The 24,466-nt window shown below is 35.2% G+C and overlaps 1 protein-coding gene across 1 annotated transcript in view; it reads left to right on the forward strand.

Annotated features, from left to right (window-relative positions):
• The window catches only part of LOC110024073 (N-alpha-acetyltransferase 35, NatC auxiliary subunit), a 59,059-nt gene that overhangs the window by 12,783 nt on the left and 21,810 nt on the right, over positions 1 to 24,466 (forward strand). Inside the window, exons 4-10 of the mRNA XM_020723813.1 lie at positions 48 to 215; positions 1,748 to 1,898; positions 5,270 to 5,349; positions 12,578 to 12,850; positions 13,334 to 13,477; positions 17,092 to 17,226; positions 17,314 to 17,412. Of these exons, the coding sequence (XP_020579472.1) occupies positions 48 to 215; positions 1,748 to 1,898; positions 5,270 to 5,349; positions 12,578 to 12,850; positions 13,334 to 13,477; positions 17,092 to 17,226; positions 17,314 to 17,412 (1,050 nt within the window). The remainder of the gene's footprint in view (positions 1 to 47; positions 216 to 1,747; positions 1,899 to 5,269; positions 5,350 to 12,577; positions 12,851 to 13,333; positions 13,478 to 17,091; positions 17,227 to 17,313; positions 17,413 to 24,466) is intronic.

Consider the following 24,466-nt stretch of genomic DNA (forward strand, 5'->3'; position numbering starts at 1 on the left):
CATTCAAATGACTTCCGAAGTTTTTTTTACACTATTTTTGTTTGCAGGCGACATGGCACAGGGGTCATTCCTTGGCTCAGACTGTATTTTCCTGCATTTATCTTCTGAGGATTGAAAGAACAGCGGCACACCCATTGTTGCATTTATATTGCAGAATAATCCGTTCTACTTGTAATGCTGTTATTGCTGCTGTCTCCGATGCACGTACACATGAAGTAAGCTTGAGAACTTTTCTATCTTTAATCAATTTTATTATTGCTTTGGTTTGGATTATGAGTTGTCGGCACTAAATATAGATAAGGAAATTTACGTTCCTTGCACACAACTCGTATGTATTTACATATCTCGCGCCTAAACTTTCATATTTACATACATAGCAGTTTGGTGTTTTAAACCTATGCATGAAAAGATGTGTTTCACTTCTAAAAAGTGATAATAGTGTTATTTCTTATGTGGTATTAAAGATTTGAGTGCTATGTGTGTAAATATTGAAGTTCAGGTCCGAGATATGTTAAATTTATTGAATTTTGTGCTATGTATGTAAATGCCCCTACACATAAATTTCATATTCCAACTGGAAGTTGTTGTTGTTTTTATTCCTTGAATCCAATCCCCTGTAAGATGAATATGGTCATCAAATACAAGTAAAAAATAGTTGGAACAAACATGGCGTTGATACTTGTTGGGTTTAGTGGTTTACCTTCTTGCTTGTTTTTAATTTTTAATTTTTAATTTTTATTTTGAATCATTGGTTTGATTAGGTATCCTCTTGAATGCTATGAGTGATATTTTTTCTCGTACAATTATTGAGGTACATGTGGGCCACTCATCATTTCATTATTATTTTACAATTTTTAGTGAAGCTCAGATTATCATTTTTTGTCTACTCTGTTATAGAGATTATACAGATTATTGTTAAATTTATTTTGTTCCCTATGTTACCATAACTTACATTGGCATATTTGTTTGTTTTTTGTCTGGTTACTTTGAGGAATTTTGTACAATGCTTCATTTGTTATATAAATTGGCTGAAATAAACCAAGACAACTATTTTTTGTAGCAAAATTATGTCCGCATATTTTAAATTATTTTTTAATTTACTTCATAAAGTAAAATAAATTAACGGTAATGAGTGATAAGCTAGTTATTAACTTTATTTGTTATTTTCATATCAAGTTCTTCTCTTAATTAGTATAGTGTTGACTCAAGGAAGGCTTTTTCCATTAATGCATATTTAAGTTCACATATAATGAGCGGATCAATAAATTATTATTCTAGTAGACATGGGGAAGTTCTGTTGAGATAAATATACTTTTGATAATAGTTGTTTATTAATTCTTTTCTCGTGCTCTAATGTCAGGTTTGTTTATTAATCTAGGGGCATTTACATAAATACTGCACAGTTCTTATGTATTTACATATTTAACACATAATCATTCATATACATGCATACTACTCTTATCTTTAACATCAAAAAAAAAAAATACCATCGTCACTACCTTTTTAAAAGTGAAATACACCTTTTCATGCTTATATTTATGCCATTAAGGTGTTTTAAGTGTAAATATTACACTTTGGGTGTAAGATATGTAAATACATAAGAACTGCGTGGTATGTATGTAAATTTCCCATTAATCTAACTTCAATATTCCATGCTTTAGCACAATCTTCAATTCATAAGCATGTTTTTGTTTTATTATTGCTAGGGATGTAAGGTGGTATTGATTGAACTTTTAATCATTAATAGGAAGAGGACTTTTTTACAATGGCATATGGCTTGCCTTTGAAAGGAGATGGGGATGAAAAATTCTCGTCACTTCTAAATTCTGTGGAAGAAACAGTCTCTCGCCAACTACGTGCTTGTAAAGTTCAAGCATCCAGGAAGAAGCCATCTGATGGTTAGCATTAAGACTCTGACATATTTATTATTATTATTATCATCATCATCATCATCATCATCATCATCATTTAAATTTTGCAGTGTTCCTAATGCATTTAATAGCCGTTTAAGATGTGAATTTTATTTATTACATTTTGTTATTGCGGGTAAAATGTTCTTGCATCTGTTGATGTTGTAGTTAATAAATTTTGAGTAAGTATATATGAAGCTGAATTGATTAACAAAATTAATTGATAATTCTCTCAATTAATTTTTTTTTTGCATTCTTCTATCTCCCACTTATGACTTTTATCAATTCTTAGCAATCATACTTTTTTTTTTTGTTTTTTTCTGTTCCTTTTCTCTTGATTCTCTCACAGATTTAGCCCTTCGAATATACCCATTTTTTGCAACCTCGTTTATGAGATGCTATATATGGTATATAAATTCTTCTACTTGTGGCTAAACAATGCAGTTTATTTCTATCCATTTGACGTTGGATTCCATTATTTTTTTGCTCTTCCAGAAAATTTGCTTAAATTCATGTCAAATTAAATTTAAAATATTTAATTATCTGGTAATTTAATCGTGTCTTTCTTATTTCACTGAAGCTTAGGGAGTTAATTAATATGTTACAACTTAGATTTGTAATAATTGCTTCTTTACCATAGATTTGAAGTGAAAACAGTTTAATGATTCTTAAAACTATTTATTGCATCTCTTTTTTATTTTTGTTTCCCTCAGAATAAACCTTTTGCCTTTTCTTTCTTTTATTGTTGGATGGCTCTAAGATTCGTGATGACACGACCCATGTGGATTCTGTTGGTTAAATATAAGTTGTAATAGAGGTTGGTTCAACTCAATTGATTGAATATACTATCAACACCTATTGTGGAATTCTTCTTATGATAATTGAGGTACCGATAAACTCAAATCATCTGAGTGACATAAGCATATTATATCACTAATTTTTTAGTTTGCAATAGTTAACATAAGCTAATTGAGCAGAAATTCTGAAATATTCTATTTATTTGACTACAAAGCTCTTAAAAATACCGGTATTCCATGCCATAATATTATTATATTAATATTTTACCGTGCTTCCTATCTTATAGTCAAAATTGTACACAAAAAATTGGGTAATTGCTTCAAAACTTGACCCTTACTCAAAATCGATCTTAAGTTTACCCTAACTTGAAATAACAATTAAAGTAATTTAGTTGAGCTTGGAAATCTCAGTAAGATAAACAATTTTTTAAAACAAAATTCAAATATTCATGAAACCAAACTATTACGATTTATATTAATCATGAACTAGATAAGAGAAACTAAAATAAACATAGACTAATCAGTGCACCATTGTCATTAGTATAAAGAGGTTTTTTCTTGAATAAATCTCACAAAAAATTTAAGGAGATTTTTAATGTACAATCAAAATCTGCATTATGCTACTCAAGTACAAGTATTAACATAGGAGGCTTTTTCTTTCATAATATTTCTTTTATAATATTCATTTGTTTAATTTATTTATTCTTTAACTTAGAATATTTTACTTTATCCTTATAATTTATTTTTTATGAGGATGTAGGTTCATGAGCCATTTATAAGGTTGTAAATTGTATCAAATACATATCACATAATAGGGCTGAAAACACAGCCCAAAGTCTACATGTTGAGGATCTTTTTGCCACCCTAAAGGCTTTAACTTTATCGCCCTTGTTTTACAAGTCAACATAATCTTTTTAATTTGTGGACCCTTTGGTCTGCATATGAGCTCACTTTTGTTGCTCACTTGTATTGTTAATAAAATATAAATTTGAGGACACTTTTACCTTTGTATGGGCTCACCTTTAACGTCCACATGCACATTTTATTGATACCATATTATTTTGTGGACTCTTTTGCCATCTATATAGGTTAGCCCATACAGTCGGCAGCACAAGGAATTTTGAAAACCTTTTTCCTTTTTTACTTTTTACCTGAAATTAAATATTGATAAATATAGGAATCATACATGGTAGTGACGGGGCTAGGGAAGCCAGCTGCTAAACGTGTTGGCAACGAATCTTGTTAGGCCTAAAGACTGGTCTAGTGGACTGAGCAAGATTTCAATGGGGCGGGACTGCCGCCTCCACCCCCTCCTATTTTTTTCCTTTCATGTTCTTATCCATATGAGAGCCTTTAAATCACTATCTTCTGGATTTGGGACTGCCACCCCACCCCTTCCCTTTTGTATTCTTCTTCTACTCCTTTCCTTTTTTTTTTGTTCTCCTCTTCCTGTCCTTATGCGTTTCTCTCCATATTGAGTCTATAAATTGCTGTTTTATGGAGGTATGTTTTAGGTTTTGCTTTTTGCTGATTCAAAATTTCCCTTGGAGTTTTCTCTCCTTGTTAGGGTTGTATCTGACGATGGGCGGTGCTTCAGCTGAATCCTGCTCTGAGGTGGTGTTTTATCTTCCTCTATCATCTTCCCTACCCCTTCTCCTCCAATCCCCTTAGCTACTGGCCTCTCCAACCTGCACCGCCACACCTTGCCGCCCATTTCCTGCAGCATATTCTTGCTGTCCAGCCATCCGACCTGCACCCTAGCACCATGCAGCCCCCTTCCTGCAGCACACCAGTGCTGTCCAGCCATCCCACCTTCATCCCAGCATCCGGTCATCAATCTTCCTGCATTCCCTTAGCCGTCCCACTTCTCCAGCCCACCTGCCGACCCCCAAATCACCCTCTCTAACCTACTCCACAGTCTCCGACCTTGACCCGTTCTCTTACCACTTTGTCGACGCCACCACCGCGCTTGGATCTTCTCTTCTAGTCCTAGCTGGAGAGTCGAATTGTTGTATTTTCCTTTCCAGTTTGAGTTGCATTGTAACCTTAATTCGGTATCAATAAAAGTTTTCTTTCGTTTTCATTGATTTCCTAACTTGTTCCAGTATCAGGTAGTGAACAGCATAAGAAAGTGGAAATGATTTGAGTACCTGCTGTCCAATTCTTTTCTTTTAGCACTTGGTTTCACAAACAAGGTTGATATCAAAATTTGCTCTTTTCTATGCTGGCAAAACTTGCTAATGTGCTTGATATGGTGTTGAAAAGACCAAAAAATGCACCTTTAATGCCAATACTGCTACTAATGATAGGGCATGTTGTTTTTAATTAATATTTAAATATACAATATAGATTTTTCTCAATCACTCACTTTTAAAGTTGAAGATTGCATTGTTAACTTGCTGATGTCACAAAATCCACTGATTGCCACACATATCAATCCATGCTTATAATTTCTTTTCAATTCATTCTATTATATATTTTCAGGCTACCATATTCATTAGATAATATTTATTGGTTTTGATATTTCAAACAATTATTTATTCATACTATTTTTTGTTGCAGATATTGGGTCGCTACAAACCAGTTGTGATCTTGAAGAAGGTTATTGCCGAGCTGTTCTCTGCCGCTTACGTTTTCGTAAGGTCTTATCTTGTGTTTCACATTTATTTGTTAGTTTCATGATGAAAGTGATTGGAATTTACTTTTGTTTCTTGATGCACTCCATTGAAGGAGAATGTTAGGTGGCAAGAGCTTTGAGGATTGAAAGGGAGGGTGGGTGAAGATGATTAAATCTTTTGATACAACATTTTCTAAATTGGGGAAGTCGACTAGCTACATTGATCCAATAAAAGAATTTTTTTTTTTTTTTTTTTGAACCGTTGTTCATGTGATCACTGATTAATCAGTGTAAAACATAATTAATTAGTTGGAACTACTCGAACTGGATTCATCTCATTTTGAATTGTTGTTCCATGACAAGCTGGAGCCTCATGTTATACTTATACCTGGCTGTCTCCCTCTTCAGCAGCTTTTTGACTCGCTTCATCATGCTTAATATATCATTGTTATGGTAGTGTTGGACCTAGCTCACTCGTCTTTCCAATGTTTGATTGCTAATTTAAGTGATACTTGTTTCCACAATTATCGGAAATAAAAAATTGTCATGAGGATAATTGAGGATAATTTTTGGTAAAGATTGGTTACGTCTCACCTTATTTTATGCTGGACGTTCTTGAGCTAGAGAATCATATTGTGTTTGCTTGGCATGCCTTCTTGAAAGCCATGAATTTCCAAGTCGAATATTGTGATATTTTGCTGTTTTGAACCCTTTAGCCTAACCTAGAACAGCCGTTATATGCTATTTTCATCGCTGTCCAGACATCTTTCTTGCTGCCATTGCACAGGACAACAACCACTCTTGCTTGTTCTGCAGCTTCACATCTACCAACACCTCTTGGTTGTCGCTACACTTTCCAGCCATCAACCGACTTTTGTTATTCCTTCGGAGGTTTAATCCCTCGCTGATCACCATTACCTCTAGATTCACCTAGTTTGATTTGTGTTGTCCTTTGTTACAATTTCAGATTTCTTGTGTGTTTGGTTGTAAGTTCCTATTTGAATTCAATAGTAATATTATTTTTCCCATTGTTGTTTGTTTAGCTTAGGTATCTTAAAGAATGAAGCTAGAGTATACCAATTAGAATTTATATTTAAATGTTCATATTTACTAATTGGGTAAGTACGAAAGAGTTCTTTCTTTGCGCTTGACTTGATACCCATGTGTACGGGTGTCGGCGTTTAAAAGGGGGGGAAGTTACGTTTCCTCATCTGCTCATTCTCATGTGTGACTCTGGGTCTGTTTGGGCAGCTGTTGATTATTTATAATCTGCTGATAATAAATTATTTTGATAATTTGATGATCTGCAGATTATCAGAATAAGCTGGCTTACTGTTTCAGACAGCTTACAATAGCTTACTGGCAGCTGTTGTTGGATAAATGATCATTCTACCGTGCTTCTGTCTGGTAAAACTATTTGGAGCAGTTTATTCAAAATAGCTTATTGATAGTGCAGAAACAAATAATGCAGAAACATAAAATCATCACAGATCAGTTCGAAAAGATGACAAACAGTTCTCACACAAACAGTTCTCACACTCAAACAGTTCTCACACTCTCGTGAGTATCAGAAAAAATAAAAAAAAAGATAAAGACAAGTACAAGTACAATGAATGAATGCATGCTTTCACGTTGCCACAAACGGTTCTCACGAATGTCAGATCTTATCCAAAAAAAATACACATCAAAATGAATCTATAATGTACGAAGAAAACAAAGACTTGCTGGATTAACTGTCATAGATAGCATCTGCTATAGACTCCACTTGCTGGATTAACTGTCATAGATAGCATCTGTTATAGACTCCTTCAAAGCAGTCATCTCAACTACACCTATCGTGTCATGAACTTCAAATTCATTAAAGTCATTCTCATCTTCAGGAACTGAAGGCCCGATCATAGTTTCTGATGGTTCTTCATAGACATTCAACTCATCGTTATTAGCTATACTGAAGTCCGTATTTAAACGTGAAGGATGTCGTCGGATGAAGTTATGAAGTGTCATTGTTGTCACCACAATATGCACCTGCTTCTAAAATGGATACGACGACATATCACGTAGGATGACCCATTTCTTCTTCCAAATCCCAAACGTTCTTTCGATTACCCCGCGTAAAGGGGAGTGACGTTTGTTAAACATTTCTTTCCTACCACGAATAGTGTCACTTGCTCGCTCAAAATCAGGAATATGATACGTAGTGTCTGGATATGACTTCAGATAGCCCTCTGCATAAGGTATCCAACATCAACCAAATAATATTTTTTTGTTATTGAAGACATTGTTATTTGCAATAAATACATATAACTAGGAATTTTATAAATCAAAACATACCTGAAGGCGGATTAGGAGAAAATACGACTGTCATGTGCACTCTCTTCCCAGCCTGCCATAACATATGTGAAACACATGTTGAAGTCACATACCGTCATGACATTTTGAGTAGTTGAACCACTTCGAATAATGTAAGCCATCTTGTTCTGGCTGGGTAGTCGGGCACCAGCGTGAGTACCGTCAATTGCACCTATGCAGTTCTGTTTACAGGGTTATAGAATATTTATATTTTGGTATGTACGTAAAGAAAACAATAGTTACCTTGAAGTAAGACATGTAACGGGGATCGGTTACGATTTGCCCTGGAGTATTAGCAAATGATGGATCTTCTGGCCTGATGATTTTAGCGGCTAAGCTAACAAGTGCATGTATGCATTTGGAGAAATAACGGCTTATTCTCTCCGATGAATACTGAAATCTCTGAATAACACCCTTAATTGATTCATTCTGTGACAGAATATATAGCGTTGTAGCCAATACCTCCCTTCTCGTCGTTCTCGAAGAACTTTGGAGTCTGTGATTCAGTGATAACTCGTGCAGGAGATCCATAAATATCGGTACAGTCATTCGAAAAATATTACTGAACTTAATTAATATATTACTGAACTTAATTGGATGTCCATAAAACATGTCACCTACCCATTTATCCCCAACAGTCATGGAGGTCATTCAGGGTATACGAACACTGTTTGATCGATAATACTCCAACAATAATATGACAATAACTGCAGCCCATGCCATTCTCTTATGACGTTCATGTTGTGGATCCATCCTAAAGAAAAAAAGATGTATGTTAGTTCATGAATTATTAATCAATAGAGCGAGCGAGAAATAAATAATGAGAACACTCAGCCAGTTACAATAAAAATGTATAGAGCTCTACTAATAGACATTCAGGAATCAAGTAGAAGTACATTTAAAAAAAATACATAACTCTAAATAGCAGCTGAGTACATAACTTTAAAGAGTACGTAATACAACAAAAGAAAACATATAGAAACTCAATCATCCACGACAATATGTAAATAATCGACTCACAACTCTGGTTCCATCGCCATGAATATTTGTCTACGTGTTGGATCCTCTAGTTTTTCATACATAGTGCATGAAAGCGCTTATTGGCTACTACTTTAGGGATAGTAGACAAAGTTCGAAGACAATCGAAAATAGTGCTGTCAGGAACTGGAGCAGGCGATGGAGCTCCAAAAGCATCTATGAGTTGGTCAAATGAAGTTTTCACAAAAGTGTCATTTTCTTTCTTCATTCTTCTTAGTCTGGGCCTCTGTGAGCTTGACTCCCCCATCTCCCTCTGGTTAACATAGTGTATTTCTTCTTAAACTGCCACCGGCTTTGGTGGAAAATCTTAGGGTATTCTTGAAAACCCCGTCTCACTAGGACTGAATGCATGCTTTCCCATTGCCACAACCCCCTTGAATATTATGTCAAGTTTATCTTCAAGATCTGACTCAATTCCGCTCTGTTTGTATTTTTTCGCTGTCGGCATTGCCTATAACATTCATTGAGCGGCTCTGGTTGGCCTATTCCCGATCTCAATCTCGGTGTACAGAGATTGCAGAAAATATTTGTAACTTTTTTATCCCACATCGCTGACGGACTACCTTCATTTATCTTAGCCATGGTGGAACTATTTGAAGAATTAAATATGCATAAAGAAATTCATATTGTAAATCAACATGCATAAGAAAATTTTTCAAATGAGTCAACAAGAGATGAAAGACATCGAACTTTGTACATGACTTAGAAGAGAAATAGTAAAAAACTTGACAACTTCTGCTGCCACCCATACCAACAACATTGTCCAAATTTGCTCATAAAAAAATAAAAAATGACACAAAGGAATTATGTGGTTCGGTCAAAAACCTACATCCACAGTAAGACATCAAACGTGTTTTATTATGCAATTGTATAAGAGTACATAATTATGATTCTCAAGGAAGAACAATACAACTAAAGTACATGTGTAACAATAAAGCAATAGACATCTTTCATATACTGACTGAATGACATTGAAAGACATCCAACTGAAGTACATGTGTGACAATAAAGCAATACACATCTTATATTTGATATGCACATTCTCATACTTGTCGTGGAATATAATTCCACTCGAAGCAATTGCCAAGTGTGACAATAATTTTCTTCATTGTCAACTACAAATATGCATTTCCATCATTTAGATAAGTAAACGAGATACTCATATCTACAGTCATCATCATAACCATAATGAGTGTTCTTATAAAAAATATAATCACAATGTTAAAAGACCAATGCAAACCATAGCTCTAAAGACTAATACAACTCGTAGTTTTAAAATATAAGCACTGTATTTTCTCTCTAGCCTCAGCATCTAAGGAAGCTAGAAAACCCCATAAAAATATACCAACTCGATGCTCTAAAACCCAAACAGAAATAATTCATCAACACAGAAATGAAAATGAGAGAATTCATGCACTAAAGCGCAACATTCAAAGAATTGCGGGTTCTGTATGTAAATGCCCCATGATATATTTTTTAACTAAAGAGCAGAGTATCAAGCAGAGTATCAAAAGTGGAAAGCATTCAAAGAATGCACCATTCCATTGATAGCTTGCAACTCATCTCAACACCAACGCCATATACATAGGACTCCAAGGCCAATAAATTCCCCATTATACAACTGAACAACATTCAAAGAAATGCCCCATGATATATCCTCTTAACTAAAGAGTGAAATGTATGTAAATGCCTCATTATAGAGTGGAATGTATGTAAATCCTCCATTATATTTTCTGCTAACATTGAATAGTATTTGCATTGGAAATGAAGTGGCATGTATTGTTTCTTCTCCAAAAATAACAAGAATTAAAAATATTTCCATGGATTGCAATAAAAAAATAGATCCCAAGCATTCCAAAATTCCAATTTTCCAATTCCAACATTTCGAGCAATGAAATTTTAACATAGGAACAGAAAGAAGAAATTTTCCAAATGACCCTATCACCAACCAACTGAAGCCCATATATAAGGGTATACCCGAAGTCATACGAACAGAAATACTCACAGAACATTATAACAGGTGCAGTGGAACACAAATCCAATGCATTCAAGGGATTTGCTCGTCTGTCATTCTTGTGATATTACCAGAAAAAAAATAAATTGAAAGTGCACTGGAACACAGATCCAATGCATTCCAAAATAATCCAATAAAGACATCCTCAAGAAAACCCTAAACCATTAATCGAATCTTGCAAAAAAAAAATAGAAAGACAATCGAATCGATGTTCGCAAGGAGAAGATCGAGCCATTAACCAGAAAGCATAGCAGCACATAGATCTCACCAGAGGAACGATCGAATCGATGTTTGCGCAAGGGAGAAGATCGGGCATGGAGAGGACGAGGGAGAGCGCGAGAGAGATCACCCAAGAGCACGGGAAGAATTCGAGCCCTAAACGTCAGTCATGAACGCCGAACGCATACCCTGCCTTGCGTGCGACTCCGTAGCACAAATAAAATACCGCGCGTCGCGGCGTTTTGGAAACGCCCTCCGAAATCGTTTTCCAAACAGCGCGGCGGCATTTTCAAAACGCCATCGCACCCAAATAAGCTGCCCCAAACGGGGCCCTCGTCTTTTGCTCTTTGTTCTGCTCTCACTTATTTGATCCTTATCTCTCTCACATTCTTACCTACAAGAAAACACACACACATTCTCCTTCTCTCTCTCTCTCCCTCTCCCTTTCTCTCTCTCTCTCTCTCGTCATCTTCCCTTTCTTATAAAAAGGGACTGACCGATTGATAGACAGTAGCCTTTCTTTTTTTTTAATGAATATAACAATTTTTTTTTTTCAACACTCATTAGCTGGCGGAGAAGTTGCATTAGGTTTTTTTGTACCCTTGCATTGATAGTTTGTATGAATACAAATAAATTTTGCTTTTCTAAACCTATTACATCTTTCCATTTAAAGTTTATACCAACGAACTACTAATGACTATATTTCCAAACAAAAACTTTCAGAGCTACATCTTTGACTATAAGGATGCGTTTTCTTTGAACCCCAGAACACAATTTCTAGAAGATATTTTTGGAAATTACGGCATTGTCATATTATCTCTTAATATCTTATTCTCTTAAATGGCCATTCCTATTTTCTAGCCGCAACTTCTACTTTATTAGTCAAATGCCCTTTTGTTAGACTTTGTAAATAATTCTATTCTACTAGATAGAATGAAAGCTATTCTTTCCCTTTCATGAGTATTTCTTCTGATGATATTCTTCATTGAAATCATCTATGATGTCAAACTTTCCACAGATAATCAATCGATTTATCTGTTTCAATATTTTCATTTTTTCCGTTGTCTTGACTCTTTTTTTGTGCACACTATGGCATTACAAAATCTCAAGAGGTGGTCCTGTTTGGCTAGAAGAATTGAGACAGGATCAGGATTTCAATAATAATCCCTTCTTGCAGTTACAGATTGCGTGAAACTATTAAATTTTGCATTTCTGGGCTGATCTTTTCATATTTAATTTAGATTAACAAACTGCTAATGTCTGTGTTACCAATGATTCACTTTTCACGCATTTTTTTATTTTTTATAAGTAATAGTTGGGATGAAATTTCTAATTGTCGCAAATAGTAATTTATTTAAGCTATAATTGGACCTTGCTATGTAGATCTAGCTTTGACAGTTGAATACTCCATTAGCATTTTTAGTCCATATTCGAGTAAGTGGTGCAGTTCGTAGGTCAATTTTAGCGGAAACTTTAAAAGCCTCAAGGAACTAACTGTTTGTTTGTTGTGATTTTGAATATTTTCGGTTGATTTCTGTTAAACTCACTAATGCATTCAAGCCTTCCATCAGTGATAACCATTTAGTTTATCTGTACATAAATTTACATTATCTTCCATTTTTTTTTATCTCAGCATTTTTATCATGCCCTTGTGTGCATGAGAAAGCCTCAAGGAAGGGGTCTCGAGTTGGCAAAAAAGCATGCAATATCATGTCTCTGTGAGCTTGCTTCTATGTCAAAGTCAATGGAATTCCTCAGATCTAATGCTTGTAGAGCTATTCCCGGTGAAATTGAATGTAAGACAACTGCGTCAGGAAGACAGCCATTTGGTTTTGATGCTAATTTAAATAGCAGATTGTCTACTCCAACTCCTCCACGAGCAATCCAAATTCTCAGCTGGAAAGAAGTGAGCCATAAGAGAAGATAGCTAGAGTTATAAAATTGTTTTTTCTTGGAAGGATTTACATGCATACCACTTAATTCTTACGTGTTTACACATCTTGCACCTAAACGTCAATTTTTACATTTTTGCTACCTTACCTATGCATGAAAAGTTTTTTTTTTTAAATAGAAAAAAAAACACTATGCATGATTAGGTGTATTCCACTCTTTAAAAGTTAAAATAATGGTATTTTTTATGTGATATGAAAGATTTGGGTGGTGTAAATGTAAAAATCAAAGTTTCAAAGTTTAGGTGTTAGATATGTAGATATGTAAATACATAGGAATTAGGTGGTACGAATGCAAATGCCCCTTTTTTTTAAAAAATTATTAGTTTGTTTCACTAGTCCTAGCCTAAAAATATGTTCTTATTGGAGTAGGTACCGGCAACGGACTTTATTTCAGGATCAATAATTTTGTTGAATATTCCCTCTATTTCACATTACAGGCTATTGAGTACTTTGAAAAGCTTCTGAATGATCTGGATGCTGTTTTTTCGTTTCCACTTGATCCGTTGCTGGATAACATTCTGCAGTTTTTGGTCCAATTTCAGAAATCACAACCTGATCTAGTGGCAAGAGCTCATCTCCAGGTATCATCAAAACTTTTGTAATTTATTTTACATTTTTGCAAAAGAACTGTTAGTATTGTTAGATCCGTGTATCCAATTTTTGCCAAACAATTCTACATATTGTTTCATGTTTGCATTTACAGAGATGCCACCCAATTCTTTTGTAGTCACACATCTAACACCTAATGTTTAATTTTTACATTTTATACCACCCACAGTTTTAATATCACATAAAAAATACCACCTTTTTTATTTCTAAAATGACGATCAATTTTTATTTTTTTTACTGCTGGCAAAATAACTCAGTTCCAGCTCCTACTCTTACTCTTAATCTTGCACCCTTTTTTTTTCATATTCCCTTGTAGTTCTTCATATCTATTTTCTAAATTCTTCAGCTTGTATTGTTATAAATTATTAGTGTAAAACGTGTCAGTTAAAAGATAAGTATTATGCCTTATTTTGCTGTCATTTTACTTATTTTAAATAGTGATTATGGATTAGTAAATCTAGTGGTATTATTCTTCTTGATTTATCTCTCTGTTAAATTATCATGCTACTTTTATGGTAATTTTTAAAAAACTATTTGGAGATTTACTATTTTTTTGAAAATATATTACACGTTATTTTATGAATACTATGTCTTATTTATTTTTCTTGTACAACAATAAAAACAGCAACAAAGCATTCATCCCACTATGTGGGGTCGGCTACATGATTCCTTTTTCTCTATTGCATTCTATTTAGTGTCATATTTTTATTTAGTTCTAATAAATTAAGATCATTTTTAATACAATAAGCCCAAGTCTTCCCAGGTTTACCACTGCCTTTCTTAACATAAGTCGAATCTATAACATCTACTCTCCTAATCGAATCATCAGATGGTTGACGTTTAATGTGACCAAACCATCTAAGATGACTCTCTTTAATTTTGTCTGTCACTGGAGCTACACAAACCCTATCACAGATATATTCATTTCTCATTTTGTCTCTATGTGTAATGCCACTCATCCACCTAATCATTCTCATCTCCGCAACACTCAACTCAGCATTATGCTTCTCTTTTGAAGGCCAACATTGAACGCCATAGAGCATTACAAGCCTCACCACCGTCTTATAAAATTTTACTTTCAGTCTAAGTGGAACATTTTTATCACACAAAAGGCTCGAAGCATTCCTCCACTTCAACTAACCAACTTGATAACCAACTTGAATAACCAACTTGAATTCTACTATTAACATCCCCATCTATATCACCACGCTTTGAACAACAGAGCCGATATATCTAAATTATTCACACCTTTTAATAATTTGATCACTCAAAGTTACCCTTCTATTACTAGAGCTACTACTACTAAAGTTACACTCTATGTATTCTGTTTCAGTTCTACTCAAATGAAGGCCTTTAGACTCCAATGTAGACCTCCATAATTCAAGTTTTTCCCGAGCTCTTTCTCTCGTCTTATCCACGAGAAGTATATCATCAATAAAAAGCATACACCAAGGTACATCCTCCTGTAATTGTCCAGTAAGACCGTTCATAACTAAAGCAAAAAAGATATGGGCTTAAAGTCGATCCCGGATGGAATCCAATAAAAAAAGGAAAATATTTTGTCATTCCTCCTTTAGTTCGAATTAACAACTCTAGTATACATATGTTTAATGAGTTGAATATAAGTCATACCAACACCTTTCTTCTCAAGAACTCTCCAAAGGATATCTCTTTGAACCTTATCCTAAGCTTTTTCTAAATCAATAAAAATCAAATGTTGGTCCTCCTTATTATCTATGAACTTTTTCATCAAACCTCTCAATAAATGTATAGCTTTCATGGTAGACCTTTCCGACATTAATCCAAATTGATTATGAGAAATCTTTGTAATACGTCTTAATTTATGTTCAATTATCCTCTCTTATAATTTTAAAGTATGACACATCAACTTAATTCCTCTATAATTTGCACACTCCTATGCATCCCCTTTATTCTTAAAAATGGGGACCAAAATACTCTTCCTCCACTCCTCGGGCATCTTTTTAGTTTTTAAAATAATATTAAAGAGTTTAGTAAGCCAAGAAATTCCCAAATCTCCTAAATATTTCCACACTTTAATTGAGATATCATCAGGTCTTACAGACTATCCCCCCTTGGTTTTCTTTAAATCCTCCTCAAATTCTTTTCTAGTAATACGACGGTAAAAATGAAACGTTTTATTATTGTTAACGATATTATTCATTTTTATTATGAAATTAAAAAAAAAATTATTTAGTTTTATGCATTCTCTAAAATTATTTGCTTAATATTGTTGATGAAAAAACTCTTACTGGGATTGATTTCTTATTGCTGCTGACAGATACCATTTGAAACAAGTTCATCTCCTTACTAAGCTTTTACTAATTATTTTAGCCTGATGATCGGTGAGTTTGACTCGTTGCCATTTGATTAGTTCAAATGTTAGTTCTAGCCTTCTTAGTCAATACAAAAAAAAATAATTTATTGTTAAATATATATAAATTAAAAAATACTTAAATTTTGCATAAATAATTGTATATTCAATTCACATTTCAACAATTGTCGTTATTTTTCTAATTCTTATGATATGAGTTTTGAACCTTATTGTTTAGCAAAGGAGGTCATTAGGCTTGCAAGCCTAGGCATGAATCCATAAAGTGGAATAAAGAGGTCTAAATTATAATGATAAAAATTCCAAATGTTCTTTGTTGTTTGTGGCCAATTTAGTTCTAAACTGTCACATTTCTATAATTTAGTTCCCTGCCTGTGTAAAATTGATTCACAATGATCTCTCTCGTATAAATCATTTTATGAAATTGATTCCTATTTTGTCCATCAACCATGCAAAATCTATTCCAATTTTGTTCATTAGGGACCATTTTGGATTAATTTTGCGTAGTTGAGAAACCAAATTAGAGAAATGTGATAATCTGGGCTAAATTGATCACATATAAATAGTTGGGTACCTAATTTTGGATTTTATTTATTGATTAAATTATTGATATTACCTATTATAATCGGTAGTTTCCTATTCTTACATTACTTTTATTTATTTCATGCTGTTTGGGGGTTTCTGTTTTTATTCTTTTCTTTCATATTAGCAGGTATCCTTTTTTTCTATTTAACTTTCATGCAAGTTAGAGATATTTGGCGTGTTATAGCACATAAATAATGACAGTTGCATCACAGTAGATACTGGTGCTGTTGATAATTCCGTTTAAATAATTTTTGTTATGTGTGACTGATATGATCATTTTGAAATCATACTTTTAATTTTTGTACTACATAATCGGTGCGTAGTAATTTTTCATATCATGAACCTTAGTTACTGATAAAGGACATGTGAAATGAATCAACATTAACAACTGCACGATCACGTTAATAATTGTCTGAACCTATAAAAATAATATTGTTTACATCAAAAAATACCAACCTAATTTGTCTTTTGGGGTTAGTTTTCTCGTTCTAATTGATCTGGGGTGGTTTGGAAGGAATCATAATAAAGTTATTTACTATAACTTTAGCCAAAAGTTTCTATTATTCTGATGGGTAAAATGGCAGTGTTATTTTGTTGTCCAACCTTATTTTTCTTGTGTTTATTTTACTTGTTTTGCTAACCGGTGAACAGCTTTTGTTAGTTCAAGATGGGAAGTTATATGGGAAATATTCTTTCCATGAGGTCATTTCAAGGGAATTAGCAGCGCCTGAAGTTGCAAGGGGTCAGACATTTCAGGAAAATGAATTTGTAGTGCAGCTAGGTCTGGTAAGCTTTCTTTCTCTACATATATTTTTGTATTATAAAGATGTTTGTTGAGGGTAAAACATCTTTTTTTCTATTTTTGACGGATAGCTGACGATAAACTTGATTAAAATCCTCTGTACTAACAATGCGTGGCAAAGGCGCAAACTTGGCAAGATTTTACAGGATTGGGGTGTTATTTCAATACAGGTTTGTGCTTGGACTTGCTAATTTAATTTGCACGTATAACTTTAAATGTATCTTTTAGCTACATGTTATGTTTTCTATTATATATTTTGCATAGTTTTCTTGCATAATTTTTGTATTTTTCTCAGTAGCTTTTATGCGAAGGCCTAACCACATTAGTTATATTCAGTGGAGATTTCACTAGATTAAAAATTATTTATTATTGAATCTGCTATCTTTATTCCAGAATGTTCGTTCTTAATTGAGCCTTTAATTTTTTTCAAATTTAACTGGTGTATTTTTCTACATTTGGGCTTTTTTATTATAATAAAAGAGTTGAAGTAGTATTCAATCACTTTTAACATGGTATCAAGAGCTTGATTAGGGCTTAGCGATCAATCTTATCCCTCCACTTGTCCCTTCCCATCCCTTCATTTCTTACTTGTGCCCCCACTACGTTGCTTGAACAAGTGAACAACACTACAATCTAATTGCAATTAAAGGATTGCAAGCTTGTTTCTCTCGAGCCTTGCCTGCTACACGGACATATCACCATTGCTCCCAAATGCTATGCCTGCTAACTACTGGATAACTTTTGTCTTGCACCTGCAACACACACCTTCTATGTTCTAAGCGCATTTGAATGCTCCTTGTGCATGCACTAGCTCATCTCTATTTATTGCCCTGCATTTTTTGCTTCTTTGTGCATGTATTCTTCTTTCTCACATTATCTTTGCACATATTTCTCTAAAAATCTCATTTTGTGATTTCTTCTTGGCAACCTCTTCCAAACATGGCTTTTCGATTTATTTTTAATTAACTCATTGTTTTACTCATTGATGGCTTATTCTACCTCTCTCCAAAACTTCCTTCAATATTGATATCACTTTCAAACTCGATAGTACTATCTATATTGTGATTTTGTGATTTTTGTTTTCTCATCAATTTCCATGAAAAACTTCATTATTTGGACTCTTGGTTCTTGAATTAATGGATACCACCAAATATATAAAATGACAGGCGTTTGACTTTGCTATTCTCACTTGGATGCTTGATAATCTCAAATTGCCTTCATTGCTATGTATTAGGAGTTTGCCAAAGGGATTTTGTATTTTATTGGTTCCACATTTTAAGACAACAATATCTTTAGTTGTACTTATTTTTCCTTGACTTTTCTTTACATTAAAATATTCTTCTTAACATTATATTAGTACATTAAAACATAAATATTTTGAATTTCAATATCGCCCCTTTTATCACTGATACCATTGGCAAAAATAAAATAAGGAATTTTTTTTGGTCGAGTTTCTCTTTAGTTCCTACACATCTCTACAATGTTTTCAAGCTTAGGTAATGGTTGATTCTATCATGGCTCTTTCACATATTCTATGGCTCACTAAGCATGCTAATCCATCTTATTTTGATAATGAACAAACAATTCTTGCCTTTAAAACATGATGGTGAGGGGAGGCTTAAGGTTTGCTTTGGAGTTATTAAGTTCTTTTTTGTTAGAAAGTTTCAAAATATGATATGGAATGTGTAAAAGCAAGGGATTATGGGATGCATAAAATAAGGGAAAAGCCCAAATTATTGGTTGGCCATACTGGGTTCAACCCAAAAATATCAAACCTCAGATCCAATTTTAATCCTTTTGTGGAAAATATTTGTAACCCTTGGGCTTACAAAAGTTTGGAATCATAGCTTAGGATGTCTAGATATGGTATGAGAAGTTTCTTGAAATTTTATGAAGTTTTTTTATATTTTTTTTGGATTTTTGTTGGAGACCAAGTCATGTCAAAACCAAATATGGGCATACAGGGTTCAACCTAAAAATATCAAACCTTAGATCCAATTTTAATCCTTTTGTGGAAAATATTTGTAACCCTTGGGCTTACAAAAGTTTGGAATCATAGCTTAGGATGTCTAGGTATGATATGAGAAGTTTCTTGAAATTTTATGAAGTTTTTTTATATTTTTTTTGGATTTTTATTGGAGACCAAGTCATGTCAAAACCAAATATGGGCATACAGGGTTCAACCTAAAAATATCAAACCTTAGATCCAATTTTAATCCTTTTGTGGAAAATATTTGTAACCCTTGGGCTTACAAAAGTTTGGAATCATAGCTTAGGATGTCTAGATATGGTATGAGAAGTTTCTTGAAATTTTATGAAGTTTTTTTATATTTTTTTTGGATTTTTATTGGAGACCAAGTTATGTCAAAACCAAATATGGCAATAGTGCTTGTGTAGATACTTAACTTTAGTAAAAGGGTTTAGGGCTTGTGACAATTAGAGAAAATTTCTACCAAGGATATGAAAATGTGATTAGATTAATTGTAGAGCCTTACACAATTTTTTTAAGGGTTTAAGGGCAAGTAGCCAAAAAAATAAGATTAGGTCAGATTTGGGCTAGGATTGACCAACCATTTTTAGTGGGGTTTAAGCAGAGATTTTGTGAGAATTTTAGAGATGGAGGAATTTTGAAGTGGTAGAGGAAAGAAAGAGCAAAATTTCCCCACCATGATTTTGATTTTCACTGGAAGAGAAAAATAAAGAACACAATGATAAATAAATCTGTCACCACCGAAGCAGTAGATGGTGAAATAACGTCAGATCTTCATTTTTTCTGGTTAGCCACCAAGCCTCTAAATCTTGATGAAAACTTAAATTTTTATTCAATTAACTATTACTTTCATTCAACACAAAAATACATAAATAGGTTCATACAAAACCTTAAATCTATTTTAAAAAATTTAAAATACAAGACGTGGGGGATCGTAGTGATCAACCCATAATATTTTAAAAACCCTGAAAACTCATCTTAAAATATTTAACTAATTGCAAATCTTGCAATTCATTATTTCTCTCATGATTTTTCAAAATGTTTTTCATAATACTCAAATTCACTTGAAATTTAAAATTTTTAGATTTTTTCATGCAAGTCTTTAACTTGAAACACAAACAAAGTCTTATACAAAATTAGAACATTAAAATTTAAATAAATAATTGTAGTTAAAATTCTTTATCAAATTCTCATTATGCTTATGGTTTGTTCATCTGACTTTTTTGCTTTTGTTGCATAAATTTTTCAGGCCTTCAATGAATTCTTCTTTAAAAAGTTACAATCCTAGTAGTCCTCTACAAGGATGAGTGCCATCTTCTCCAAATCGTCTCTTGTATGTTGTGGATCATTTTAAAAAATGTGTTGACGTGGGGTGCTAACAACGCTCCTAATGCGGGACGCTAATAGCGTCTCTGTAGCAGGTTGCTAATAGCGCCTAACGCAAGTGCTAAAATTGCCAGCCGGTTGAACCGGCTGGATATCTCCTCGCTGGTCTAGGGAACCGGTCAAGAACAAGTCTCGAAAAAGAGAGGGGGGGGGGGGGGGGGGGGAGGGAAGATGCATAGAAGGGCGAGGCCACCGAGCGCTTTTCTAGTTATGGAAGTCCTTTAATGGCTATTTTCTGGTGTATTCCCCTATATCGTGTTGGAATTTCTTTTCCTATTCTTTCCCTTTTTTCTTTTATTAAAGTCCATATATTGTTGTTTGAGAGAGTTAGGTCAGTATTGGTTTTGCAGATTCCAGATTCTTGTGGAGTGTTCTCCCTATTCTAGGGCTGTATTTGAGGAGGTGATGTGCTCCGACTATATCCTACTCCAAGGTGGTGTTGTATCTTTCCATCTAACTTTACCTAACCCTTCTTCTCCTCTCTCTTCCACCTCCGACCACCTCATACTTCAACATAACACCCAGCCACCCTTCCTCCAAGTGCTTTTTCTTGTTATCCAGTTCCCGGACATTAACCCAGCCTTCAACCGCCTTGTCCCTACAATCTCGCATTGTTGTCCTCCCTTCTCAGCCTTCATCCCAGCCTCGTTCGTCGTTGTTCTACATCAAAACCTGCTACCATCCCTCCATCATTATTGTCTTTGTAGTTCTGCCACCAACATTCCTTTGCTGCCACCAACATTTCTTTTCTGCCACCACCCCTGCCAACCAACCCGATCCACCTAGCTGACCTCCACCGCTCTTGGAACAAACCTTAGTTTGCTTATGTTGTTTATGTTTTGTGTTGTTATTTTATGTTGTATTGTGTTGTAACATTCTCTACACATTAATAACAGTTTATTTTTGTTTTTCCATTGTTTTTCCTACTAGTTTCGATATCATTTGGTATCAAAGTCAGGTTAACCCTAGTCTCATCATAGGGTTCCTAGCATCTATCCTAAAGTCACCTCCTCCAAAATTTTTTCTTTCCAATTCCCAAACATCCTACCCAAGTCACCTCCAAAATTTTTTCTTTCCAATTCCCAAACATCCAGCAAGAATTTAGCCTACCCCTAATTAAACCCTTGCTGATTTTTAAAATCAGCAACAACAAATTAAATTTTCTACACTATCAATGAGTCTCCTACACTCTCTTTCACCTCCCCACCCTAAACTCTATCCATGCCTCAAGCAAGATACATGCCTAAGCCTATCGAGTAGGAGATAGGGCGAGAGCTTAGTCTTCTTCAATAGAGATTTGCGGATATTGAAGAGGGTTTACTTTTGACCCAAATTTAGAGAGTCGAAGGGGAGAAAGAAATGACAATCTGAAACCCTTCTATGGGGATACGTTCAACGATGACAGGCCAAAACGTTTCAGTATCCAATATCAAAGGAGGCCTTGAGAAGGATATCTGAATCCCTCTCTCAGAAAGAATTCTTGAGAAGAGATACCAGCAGGAGGACACAGAGATTATGGAATCAAGGTGGATTTACACAAGTTTGAAGGAGGTATGGATCCAGATGAATTCCTTGAGTGTTTGCAAACTGTTATACAGATCTTCGAGTATAATGAGGTATCAGAGGATAGACGAGTCAAGCTAGGCACCATTAAACTGAAGAAGAGTGCTTCCCTATGGTGGAAAATTTTGTAGAGAGAGGAAAAGAGAAGATAGTGATAAGATGACTAAATACGAGAAGATGAACGCAATACAGAAAAAATACCTTACACCTCACTATCGCTAGGATATGTTTATGAAACTCTACAAATTGTAGCAAAGGGATCTTTCAGTGGAGGGGTTCACAACGCAATTCGATCACTTACAGCTAAAGTACAAATTGATAAAGCCAAAAGAGCATACAATAGCCATATATTTTGGGAGACTGAAGCCTGCCATTAGCAATGTAGTGTATCTGCAACCATACTAAACACTAAGAGATGTACAAACATTGGCCTTGAAGATAGAGACAACAAAAGGAGAATATGAAGTAGTCATCCTTTAGACACCAACCTTCAGGCAAGTAGCCACCTACAGTTACCACGACCGATAATGACACCCCGGGAGAGACTAGCAAGCTCAAAAACGGGAATTACAATCCGAATTAGAGTGAGAAGATGCAGGAGAAAGGCAGCGCCTCCAACACTGTACCGGCCAGGAAATGCTTCAAATGCCACAGTTACAGTCACATAGCCTCCAACTGTCCTACGAGCAGAGTAGTCTGACTAATCAAGGTGTCGTGAGAGATATTAGCTATGAAGAAAAGGCCTAGGAATAAGATGAGGTGTATCAACCTTCCCCAGAAGAGTGAGAGGCGCTCGTGATTCGACGGATCTTGCAGACTGAGGACATTAGGGATTTACTGTGGCTTCAATTCAACATATTCTACACCAGCTGTGCAGTGAATGGAAAGGTGTTTAGTCTTATCATCGACGGCAGAAGCAACAAGAAAGTGGCATAGACACAGTTGGTAGAGAAATTGTGACTCACAACTCAGATGCATTCCTAACTATATTCACCTATATGGCTGAAAAGGAGAATTGGTTTAGCATCTATCAGAGTTGCTTAGTAGAGTTTTCGATTGGGGGCCAGCTACAGGATCAAATGTGGTGTGACGTGGTTTCCATAGATGTCTGCCACCTTTTGTTAGGATGACCTTAGCAGTTTGACCGGAGGACTCAGTACGACAGATTCAAAAACAGTTATTCTTTCACCAAGGATGGAAAACATATCTATCATTCAACTTTCTACAGCGGAGTCTAAGAACACAGGAGCCCTTACCAATAGAGCGACATCAGTGGGGCCAATTTTAGTGAAGAAATTGGATGAGAGGACCGAGACACCCGCTCCATATACTGGACAGATATGACTAAGGGTATATCAGGTCGACACCGTACCGTCGGTACCACTGCCGTACAGGAAGGGTTAGATTACTCTCACTGCATGCCCGATTGAACCGATCGTGGGTTACTTTGGGAAGATTCAACAGTTTAAGCGTGGTCCACAGTCTCAGGAGAACAGATTGATATGGACCTTTGCTCGTAAGTTGGGTAAGACTCTCAGATACCTCCGGAGACTAGTGCATTCGTCAATGGGATCTAGGGGCAGTTGACGAAATGGAAGCTTCGACCTCTCACGTCGAAGCTCCCCCAATCGTGGAAGACTGACGTGGGATGCTAAGAGGCGCCCCTGTAGCGGGCTCTAACTGTGCCCCTAACGTGGGATGCTAATAGCGTCCTTGTAGTGGGACGGTAACAACAGCCTAACACAGGCGCAAAAATTGCCAGCCGGCTGAATCGGTCGGCCATCTCCTTGAACCAACCCAGAACAAATTAGGGGGGGGGGGAGCGCAGAGGGATTGCTAGATATGTAGAATGGGTGAGGCCACCGTGCGCTTTTATGGCTATTTTCTAGAGTATTCTCACCCCTTCCTCTTGTGTGAGAATTTCCTTTCCTATTCTTTCCTTTTTTTTCTCCAAGTAGAGTTCATATATTGTTGTTGTTTTAGAGAGTTAGGGCAGACTTGGTTTTGCAGATTTCAAATTCCTATATGGAGTGTTCTCCCAATTATAGGGATGTATCCAAGGAGATGGTGGTGCTCTGGCTGTATCCTGCTCCAATGTGGTGCTATATCTTTTTTTTTACCCTAACCATTTTCATCCCCTCTTCCACCTCCAACCACTCCATACTTCAACCGAACACCCATCCACTCTTCCCCCAATTGCTTACTCTTGTCGTCTAGCTCCCCGGACATCACCCTTGCTGTAATAGCTCATTTTAGTTGCATGGGGAGAGAAAACGAAGAGAGCG

The sequence above is a fragment of the Phalaenopsis equestris genome, unplaced genomic scaffold (genome assembly GCF_001263595.1).
Source record: "Phalaenopsis equestris unplaced genomic scaffold, ASM126359v1 Scaffold000244, whole genome shotgun sequence".
Classification (NCBI taxonomy): Eukaryota; Viridiplantae; Streptophyta; class Magnoliopsida; order Asparagales; family Orchidaceae; genus Phalaenopsis; species Phalaenopsis equestris.